This window comes from Alligator sinensis, unplaced genomic scaffold, assembly GCF_000455745.1.
Source record: "Alligator sinensis unplaced genomic scaffold, ASM45574v1 scaffold400_1, whole genome shotgun sequence".
Classification (NCBI taxonomy): Eukaryota; Metazoa; Chordata; order Crocodylia; family Alligatoridae; genus Alligator; species Alligator sinensis.
In genome coordinates, this window is record NW_005841897.1 from 2,014,625 (window position 1) to 2,025,810 (window position 11,186).

General features: G+C 43.6%; 1 protein-coding gene across 2 annotated transcripts in view; it reads right to left on the reverse strand.

Moving 5' to 3' along the window:
- Positions 1-408: 408 nt before the first annotated feature.
- The window catches only part of PRPSAP1 (phosphoribosyl pyrophosphate synthetase associated protein 1), a 43,074-nt gene continuing 32,296 nt past the window's right edge, over positions 409-11,186 (reverse strand). For both annotated transcript variants that reach the window (XM_006018304.3, XM_025197480.1), the window contains exons 8-10: positions 4,804-4,874; positions 3,872-4,018; positions 409-2,484 (exon numbers count right to left, since the gene is read on the reverse strand). In XM_006018304.3, coding sequence (XP_006018366.1) covers positions 2,326-2,484; positions 3,872-4,018; positions 4,804-4,874 — 377 coding nt within the window. In that variant the 3' untranslated portion in view covers positions 409-2,325. The remainder of the gene's footprint in view (positions 2,485-3,871; positions 4,019-4,803; positions 4,875-11,186) is intronic.

Sequence of the window (11,186 nt, forward strand, 5' to 3'; positions counted from 1 at the left end):
CCAAGTCAGCGGTGGTTCACCAGACACTATGCAAAGCTTCCAAAACAGCTCTTCTGATGCATTTTAATCCTGACTTGTAATCCTTCTCCTTGGTGCCCAGGGTCCTAAGAACACAGCCTGCCAACTGTGCTAACAGTGGGGGATTTTCTAACGTGAACAATTTATGACTAGTGTGCATCCTGATTCATTTTGCCCTGAGAGCCAGTGTGGGGTTTGAAGAGAGGCCAAATTAGAAAGGCAGGAGGGTAGCCCACTCAGGAAATGAATCATCAAGCTTATAATAGGTTCTGGTCTAAACTAGTTAAACAGGAGAAGGGGCAAAAATGTAGCCAGTTTTATAAAACTGGCTACTACTACCGCCAGTTTTATAAAACTGGCTGCAACTACTACGCAGCTGCAGCCTATTGCTAGTTAAGAACAAGGATACACTCAAACTTCAGTCAATCCCTTCAATAATACTTAAAATACAGTACCATGTTAAAACACAGTAAGCAGCCCTGAGGAGCCAAGCACGTGATCTTGATAGCAGAGCACAGCTGTAACTTTTCCTAGTGCTTAGTAAACACAGTAAAATCCTCCATAGTCACTACATTAAGCAGAGTCCTGGATATTGCTTGTGAGATTTGGTTTGGAGGTTTTGTTCAACAGCTGGATACCAGAAGTGAAGGCCGACTACCTGCATTCAGTTTTGTGATTTCATACAGAGTGGCTTCAAGCTAGGACGACAGCTCTTTGAATGCACTTTTACTCCACTGAAAAAGACCTTTTGTTTGTTTAACCATCTCAAGGCTCTTTCTGGACTCGGTGCTAGCATTTGCTCTTTAACACCCTCAGGATGTGTTTGTTAACGCTTGCGAGTGACGTATGTAGGTACAAGTTGATGGATAAGTAATACTATAAACAAAACTCTTGCTAGAGACAGCAAAATAACTCTGCCCTGTTCTCTCCCAAGCAATAGCCCCCCTTCAAAATGCTTTGTTGTTCAGAAAACATTATAGGTCTAACTAGAGTGCACACTGACCTGGCCCTGTCAAAAAGCAGATTATTTTGGAATATACCCTTGGGTCTTATGGGAGACCAGAAAAACTCGAATCACAACACAGTGGAACCCTGCATTCCTTTTCAAAGCCACCTGCTCTTCTTTTTCATTAATAGCCAAGGGTGAGCATTACATGAGAAAGGAGCAAGCAACCAGGCCTAGGGTCTCCAGGGGCAGAAGACATTTAGCAGGTTTCTGAAAATAGCTTTAAAGCAGCTGTGTCATCCTTCGATCAACAAGGCTGCCAAGTGAATACATTTACCACAGCAAACCACCTGGTCCAGAGATGGCAGCTGTCTGCAGGGCAAAGGGGGCTAGAAAGAGCCAAAAGTAAATTAAAAAAAAATCCTAGCTTTGTACTGCAGGTTGAGAGTTAGTGTTTTGGAAAGTACTGCTGTAATTTGAGGCAGATACTGTGCTGAGATTCCCCTGCTCAGGCCCATACTACCATGATATTTTAGTTGTGGCCAATCTGTGAGCCCATGGCCACATCAGAACTAGTGCCTGATTTTGCTTTCAGGTAAGCATTTCAGTAGGAACCAGACTCACATTACTTGCCATGGAGGCATGATAAAAACTCAAGGCTCAAGGGACAAAAGGCTGGTGTGCTTTATAACTGTACCCACTGCCTTGCTGAGAAAGACAGATTGGACATACACCTACAAGTCCAATTCCTACCAGCAGGTCATTCTAGGCTGCTACTGCTGAACATACTTGCAGCAACTCATTTCATAAAAATAAATCTGTAAGGTAGAAATGAGGCTATCAGTTGGCAGATGGACGTTTAGCACATCAGCCATGCAGAGAGCTACTTACTCATCCAAGCAGCTTAAATGAAGTGTTCCCTTCTGAACTCTATTACTCAATTCATAGAGACTAGAAGTCAAAATCAAGACTCCTACCAGTTAACATGTAGCAAGAAGACTTCCAAATGTCCCCCTCATTTTAGTTCTGGAATGCGAGGCAAACATTAGCAACTTGTATTTCAATTCACAGCCTCCTCATGCTCTGATAACAACTAGTTTAATTTCCCCTAATAATAGGTGAGGAGAAAAGGCTATGGGCATTAGTGCTGTTCAGTTTTACTTTTGCTATGCAATCTTGCAGCTCCTGTCCCTAATGTCTTCCCTCTTCTCCCCAGCGCCACCCCTTCCCCCCCTCCCCACCCCTAAAAAAAGAAAGAAAAAAAAAAGAGCTGTTTTCTCTCTAAATTTATGGCATTTTTTTCATGCACTTTTCCTTCTCCCTTCTCATTAAGAAACCCAGGATAGGGACATCATTAGAATCTAATCATCCACAGTGATGTTACGGAAGAGATAGGCCATGGACTCCCCATTGTGGATTCGGCGGATGGCTTCAGAGAGGATCAAACTAATATCTACTGTCTTTATCTTGGGACACTGCAGCTTCTGCACTTCGTGAGGAACTGTGTTGGTCACCACCACCTGCAGATTACCAAAAAACCCCAACGTTAATAGCACGATCAACATATCCATTCAGATCCAACTGCTACTCAAGAATGGCTCCTTAAATCATTCATAACTGAAGCTTCTTAGTAGGAGATGCAGATAGGTGCCATCTGAATTATATATGTGAAGACAAAGACTGAAATAAGGTCCTTAAAGTCTAATCATCTGTGGAAGGGGATGATACAAACAATATTTTCCACCAATGGACTCCCTGGGGGCTAGTAAATCTATTTAAACTCATAGGTTCTTGGCTGCTGCTAGTCAGATTAAATGACTTGTTCTGATGCATAAAACCACCCAGCGGCCCACCTCCAAATGGGAGACAGAGACCAGAGTAATACCCAGAAGGGCTATACTACAGAAAAGCAACCACATGCTGAACATGTGGAAGAGAGAAGTGTCCATATGAACAGTTAACTACCTATAGTGCACCAAGGACACAGATATAATCCCAGCTCCTTATCCTTTGGACAGTGCAGGGAGGTTAAAGCCTGTCACTGAAAGAATTGCTCCTGAAATGGTGGCTGTACTGTAGCCTCTCCATTCAGCCTAGATGGGTGGGATTGATACTCTTCTAGGCAGACAGGACATCTATACAGAGGGATGATTCTTAAAAGGGCCATTTGTCTCTGAACTAAAACTAATTGAAAGGTATTTTTCATACTTACAACAGTGGTGTCAAACAACCTTCCTCAACAGACTGGGTCTGGATTCAGCAACAGAATGAGCTCTGGCCATGGGAGTCAATACAGCCATTGCTCACCCCCATCACTGACATGCATCTCCAGCAGGGCTCTGTACCCACAGCTTTCACAGTGGGCCCTGCCCCAAACTCCCAGCCCCTCTGGGAGCCCTGCAGGCCTAATGACAGCTCCATGAGCCACATCTAGCCTGCAGGTTTGACACCCCCATTCTAACATAATGGAAAACAAGTCGTTTCTGATACCTACACTGGAAACCTCATTTATGGTTAAAGGCATGTGCTCCATACTTGGACTCTTTGGCCTTCCTACCAACTAACTAATATCAGTTTGGTTCTCTGCATCAGCACGAGGATGTCAGGTGAATTATAATCACTCATGGAAAAGTAATCAGTAGCCTCAGCTAATACACTTAAAGCCAGAGGGAGGCTAGGCTTAACCCAAAGCAAGCTTCAAAAATCTGTCCTCAAATGAATCCCAGTGAAGAACAGGGGTTTTTAAGCATGTGCTCCTACTTCAGTACAAATTCTGCCAGGTAAGAGTGAAATGGAAGGTGTTTTAGAAGTGTGACCCTGGAATGCTGCTTCTTGGAAGCCAAAAGCCAATGCATTTCTTGGCCTGGCATTTTTTAACTAGCCTACACACAAGACAGGGGGGCATACCTCATCAATAGAGGATTCTTCAATCAGACGGGGAGCATCTGCAGACAAGAGGCCATGAGTGGCCATCACAAAAATTTTGTAAGCGCCTCGCTCTTTCAGGATCTCTGCAGCAGCTACAAAGCTTTCCACATCATCGATAATGTCATCCTGAGGGAAAAGACATCAGGATCAGAAGGCTACTACATGTCACAGTAAGAGTCGGATCTCCCCATTCCTACAGCTGTAGAATCCGTATTTATTTTCAAAAGCTGCAGTAGTTACACATCAGCCACCAGTGAAGATCAAAAAACCCATCTAAGCTAAAAACAAAGCCTTTACTATTCAATGTCGTTATATTTATTTGCAGGCATTTTTGTGCTGCTCATCAGTGCACTTCTGAACTGCCCCTGAAATGATGAACTAAGCCTCAGCACCCTTGAGAGGTAGCACATTGCTGCGGGTGAATATGAAAAGTAAGGCAGGGAGAGGTTCTGGCTTGTTCAAGGTCACACAGGCGGTTTGGGGCAGAAACAATAATTAGAACAGAGAAGGCCTTGATGGTGTCCCTTCATCTGCCAAAACCTTCTGCTCAAAAGATAAAAATACACTTATTTCAACATCCTGCAGCAGGATGAGAATGAAAGGAGCAGCAAGACATTTAGACTCTTACAGATTTGTTTGTGTATGCTGGGTTTATGCAACATTGGTAGGCATAACTCGCAAGGAACAGTTCAGGGTTTATATCTCCAGGATAAATAACAATTTGAACGGTGGAATGAGCATTGATATTTAGTAGGAAAACTGGAAAGAACAGGCACATTAGTATTCCAGTACTGTAGCAGTCAGTTTCTATACCAGAACAGAACTCCCATCTTTATTTTAGCATACACATTTTAAAAATTGGATTAGGAGCACATGATCCCATCCTGCAGTCCTCTCTTTCAGTTTCATACCACAATGATGGCGATTCTTCCTCCAACATCTCCAACAACGGTTATTGGTGGTTTTTCTTTGGCCATCATCACTGACAAAACAAAACACAACACAACCCAGTTAGATCTGTGTCGCTACATGCACAGACCAATATACTGCACTGCAGGAGATGCCCAGACATGTTCAGTTAAGCCTGTCAGCTGCTTTTAAATACTCAGAAACCGCTAGCACTTCATATAAACCTACATTATACTGTCACACAAGACCCACATAACTTAATTTCAGCCCAGAGGCTGAAAAGAGAGCAGCTACAAAGCATCTTAACAAAAATTAAGAGCTTAATTTCTAGAGCTATCAATTACCTGCAACTCCCACTGGCTTTAAGAGAGTTCTTTTCTTAAAAGCAGTTGTGTGTCAAGATTCCCCAGCGCTAAAGCAGCCTTTGATCCAAGTGTGATGCAAGCAGTGGTACTGCTCTACGCATGCACTTCTCCTCCAAAAAGGGACCGAGGAATTGGTGACATGGCGTTGTGTTCACTGTCCACGTGAACTGTTTTAAGGGATGTAATCTAACTGCTAGCCTTGCAAACTTCTGCGAGGATCTGAGACTCCGGGGTTTTCCTTCATGCACATCACCAGTCAGCATCCCAAAGACCAATAAGACCGTCAGGATACCAGGGCTGGCCAACTTGAATGCAGAGGCATATATTTATTGGCTTTCCACGAGTAGCACTTACACAGGGAAGGAGGAATTCAGCCCATCTCAATTTTAATTCTACAATGCAGCACAGCAAACAGAACTTGAAAGTAGTACAGAGATTTGCTTCTAAACTCTTGAGGGTGATCACATGCATAAAAGGCCACATCTGTTCAGTAAGACGGTGCAATTTCCCCCCTGCTAGTCTTCAGGGGACTGTCCTTTCATAGGGATTGGTGGCATGCAAAACTACAAACAACAGACAACGCTCCATCTTGGGGTCAGCATCAATAGCAAAATGGAGCATTCATATGTTTGGAATGGCTCTCTGGTTCTGGGTTTCTCCTTTAGGTGTAAGGAGAAACACAGGAGTTGCAGCACGCAGATTACTGGCATGTTGCTAACGATTTTTTGATTCTGGCCAAGGACAGGCCACCCTTCAGCAAATTCTTCCCCCCCGCAATACAAAAACATCGATTCATAAAAATCCACCAGGTACAAAAGTCTCTGGGCTCATGTATAACACAGAGGAAATACAGTGGTTTGGTATATACATTTCATTGACATGATTTTGAATAAGGCAAGAAGTCAACACCAATGGGCATCACAAAAAAACTCTTAACATTGCCAAAGCTTTCTTAAAATGGTTTCAAAGATTATTTTTAAAAAATAAAAACAAAAACACCATCTATACTTTTTCTTCTCCCCTCTGTTAAGTGCTTAAACTTACTACAATCTGAAACTTGTAGTAAGTTTCAGAGAAACACATTTTTGAAACAGAATTAGTAATTTTTTCAAACAGCATGTTTATAAAGAAATATAAAAGTATTTGCCAATTATTTAGCCATTTACCAGGACCAAAGTAAAAGCCTTTCCTCATTAAAAGGGGATTCTAGTCTAAAGGTGAAGAAGGCATCATTAGCTCTACCACATCATAAAAATATACATCCAATTTGTTGAAAACCCCTTCTGGCACATCAATCTCATACTTTTCCAACGATAGCTTTAACTTTTCAGTAATTTGGACTGACAACAGTCAGTAAGTGATTGGAGGACAGGTGAATCAAACTTTAGTGTATGAAAAGTGAGGAGAACAGTTTCAAAGGTCTATGTTGGGACAGTGCACTTTGTTGAACCATTGCCCAAAGACAACCTGCCCTTTAAACCTAATGAAGTTTAAAAAAAAAACCTATCAGAATCCTGTTTGGAACAGCATGTGTTACTTAGCTCTGAAATTTAGTATAAAACCACATGTATGCAGCCACTTAGGTTTCTCAGTACAAGAGATTTCTCAACCTCTGGCATTTTTTCTGTAACAAAGAGACACTGAGAAAGAAAGAAAGTTCTCAGGCAGAAGGGGAAGACTAGAGAAGGTGCTTTTAATAAACTAGGATTAAACTTCCTAAGAGATAAGCAGGCTAAGTATTTCAATTGCAAACACTATCTACTGGTTAAAAATCCATTCACCATAATTCAGAATGGAATTGTCCCTGGCCTATCTGCTGTGCGCAAAAAACCCTGCTCAGCTGGGGATGATCGTTAAGGATGGAAGGGGAAATCAGAGTAATCCTTTGGATATGCAAGCGCTCATTCCTTCCTACAAGGAGTTTAATCATTATCTAGTTTCATGAATAATAAATCTGGAGAGTTGAAATTCAGCACTGTTTAACTTGGCAAATCCATAACTTTGCCTGCAGCTTATGCTTTTGCATTCCATAATGGAAACCTAGTATTTCTTAGTATGCCCAGATTTTAAAATGCCAGTTACCCAAATCAGCAGCAATTTGTGTTCTTCCTTTATGTATAAATGTAGTATTCTAGCTTTTCTAAATAGGGTAGGCAGCATGGAGACCTACCCGAATCCTAAAGGGCTGCTCTCCCTTTTTCTTGATCCCTTATCTCTGTAAAGAAAAGAAAAAAAAATGCAAGCCAATATCCATCCATACAACCGCATCAAACCTCAAAAGAACTCAGATTGCTGCAGTGCGAGGTAAAACAGGTCGCAATCACAGTGGCCACCCCCCACCCCACCCCACCTCCCAAACCTCAACTGTATTGATGTTTGCAGGAGTGCTGGGATGTGGTGGCTTGAAAAAAAGCGCTGCTTGAAGTCATGAGCGAGCATTTTTTCTTCCAGGTACAAAACCTCTTTATCTCTTTTGACTACATATAAACCAAGTACGGTGCATTTAAACATGACTGATGGAAACCCCAGATGCAGTCCAGTTCACTGGAGTCAAACTGCTTCTGCAGAGTTGGGACAGCAGCCTGTGGTATTTTTTTTTAAAGCTCGTTTCATAAAAATGGCTACGTTCCACTTTGAGTTTGCCTATATCCTTTAAAATAGTCGTAACAATCCTACTTATACACAATGGAGGAGTAAAAAGCCCTGATCGTTGTTCCTTTGAGTGCTGTGTACACCAGGGGTGCTCAACCTGTGGCCTGTGGGTCAGATCCGGCCCATGAGACTCACCCCAGGTCTGGAACTTGGACACCAGGGCACTGCTGGCACTGCTCCCCAGCTGCTACCACAGCTAGAACGGACCAGGCATCTCTCTGCGTAGGCTTTTAAAATTTCTGGACCCACAAAGAGCCCTGGACCCTGCACACTGGATGGGGCACCCAATCCCTGCATGCAGGGCCAGACAAGGGCAGTGCCAGACCCCAATCCCAGCATGCAGAGGGTGGAAGGGAGCAGTTCTTGGCCTCAGAATCCCAATCTCAGTGCATGGGGAGAAGGAGGGACTAGTGGTAGCCCCCAGGACCCAATCCCAGCATATGGGTCAGAGAGGGGGCAGTGCTGAGCCCCAGGGCCTAGACTGGCCCTGTGCCATTCATCTGGCCCATTGGACCAAAAAGTTGAGCACCACTGGCATGCACAGTTATTGCACACTGTTAAAAGCACTGTGATATGCAAAGAGGATATGGCATTTTACAAGCTTTCAGACTAGTGGTCTCAGTAAACGTCCCGCATGCTTTAAGGGATATCCAGGTGCCTTCATGTGAAGCCAATAGTTACAACAGTTCATATGTGTTAAAAAGTGGTATTTACCAAGAAAAACAATGCTGCATTTACAAGATCTTCAGAAAGCAAATCCAAGGAGTGGTAATTACATCCAGAGGGGAAGCAGAGATAACTTGCTTATGCCACACCCAAAGCACAGAAGAGGAGCAATGCACCAAGTGCAAAGTCATTTAATTTCAGCCACGTTCCTTTAATTTAATTTCAGCCTGTTTGATTCTGGGTGGAACTGGCATATTGCTGACCTGCAACTGGCAGCAAGCTTGAAAGCTGCATGGACAAATTTCAACATGTGATGGTTGACACCTTATCAAGACAGAGGAAACCAGCACAGATCTATATACATTTTGATACGGCACAACCCAAAGCTGATGTAAGCATTAAGATACAGGCTCCATGGAGTGAACAAAAACAAACACAAAACAGCTTTTGAGTCCTAAGCACCAAGCATTTCTGGCCTGGTGAATGAGCTGAGCCATTAAAGCTTTATTAGTAGAGCAATTTTAGAACTTGGCCGCCTTATACATATTTGGCCTATGCATCACTGGCTCAGAAGTGGAAAGGGATCTTGGAGTCCTAGTGGACTCTAAGATGAGCATGAGTCGGCAGTGTGACGAAGCCATCAGAAAAGCCAATGGCACTTCATCGTGCATCAGCAGATGCATGACGAACAGGTCCAAGGAGGTGATACTTCCCCTCTATCGGGCGCTGGTCAGACCGCAGTTGAAGTACTGCGTGCAATTCTGGGCGCCACAATTCAAGAGGGATGCGGATAACCTGGAGAGGGTCCAGAGAAGGGCCACTCGTATGGTTAAGGGCCTGCAGACCAAGCCCTACGACGAGAGACTAGAGAAACTGGATCTTTTCAGCCTCCGCAAGAGAAGGTTGAGAGGCGACCTTGTGGCTGCCTATAAGTTCATCACGGGGGTACAGAAGGGAATTGGCGAGTATTTATTCACCAAGGCGCCCCCGGGGGTTACAAGAAATAATGGCCGCAAGCTAGCAGAGAGCAGATTTAAATTAGACATTAGGAGGAACTTCTTCACAGGTCGAGTGGCCAAGGTCTGGAACGGGCTCCCAAGGGAGGTGGTGCTCTCCCCTACCCTGGGGGTCTTCAAGAGAAGGTTAGATAACCATCTAGCTGGGGTCATCTAGACCCAGCACTCTTGCCTGCCTATGCAGGGGGTCGGACTCGATGATCTATTGAGGTCCCTTCCGACCCTAACATCTATGAATCTATGCTGTGAGTTATAACTATGAATTAAAGGCATATCACACCACCCTAAGGAAAGGCATGTGGGACAACACTGAGTAGACCATGGCTGGCACACAAGGAAACCCATGCAGAATTACACCGATTATAAAACTTGGATTAGACCTTCAATTCCACAGGGGTCCCGGATCCCATGTTCCACATAATGGCACATCTCAGTTTGGGTCTCTACCATTAATCAGTCTCTGGTCCACAAGTCTTTGCTCACTCAGAAGTCACATGCATGAAAGAAATACTACAGTTTTCTACAAGGAATTCCTCACCCTACTGGAAAGGGAAGGGTGGACCATGTCTAGAGCAAGCAGGTCATGCCAAGGAAGGCCTCAACTTTCTGATCTCTTCCCAACTTCCATAAAGGAGGGCTTCTACCTGGAACATCTGCTCATTCACATACAATCTAGGGCTTTTCTGTCCTATCTTGCTTGAAGGAGTGCACAGATCTACGTTAGCAGTGCATGCTGTGATCTTTCTTTCACAAACAATATGCATGGCCAACAACGCTATGCAAGACCTAGCTGGATTCTATTCGACTTCCGTTACCAAAACTAGCAGCAAAGTCCCATGCCCAGAAGGCATATTATGATGATAGAGCCAAAGGCAGAAAGAACCCGGCCCCATTTAGACCTCCAGGGTTTTGCTGAACTGACATTTAGGAAAATGCCTCTTTAGTTGCAAGCTGAGCTAATCTGACCAGAAAGAGCTGCAGTGAGGATAAACATAGGCCTCATATTATTTTTCTTAACCCCATATGTCTAATTTTAGCTTACTGAAGAACAGATGTATGGCAGGCGTCTCAACACAGGCAGCATTTACTAAAAAGTGACAGAGCTCATGGACTTTTCTGCCACCAGCTGTTTCTTTGGTATCTTGCAGCCTGGATAACAGAACTCAGCACTCGCTCAAAACCCACTAGAGATTAAAACTCAAGGACTGGAGAGGGAATCAGTAAAATGACAGCAAAATGCTACTGGCAAGGATCACCCCTGAACTTCATTTCAATCCCCACTTGTCAATCAATTGCAGCAAAGGTTATGCAAAAATTTTACATTTGTGTTTCAAGTATTGAGGACTGCAATGTCATTAATCAGGTGTCAAGATACCAGGAGGAATAAATAAAGAGGAAGGTGACAGATGCTGAATTAGATCATGTCTGGATAAGCAAAGCCTGAAAATGTTTCCCCACCCCCCTCTGAAACCACAGCTAGAATGGACCGGGCATATCTCTGCGTAGGCTTTTAAAGAACACCCAAAGCAATGCAGGCGAAGAACATGATCCCACTTGCGCATGTATTGCCAGATAGGAAATCACCAGGGATCCCGGTTTTCTCTGATAAATAATTAAATAAATAAATGGTAAATTCTCTGATAAAGCCCCCAAAATCTGGGATTAAAATGATACACCACTATATAT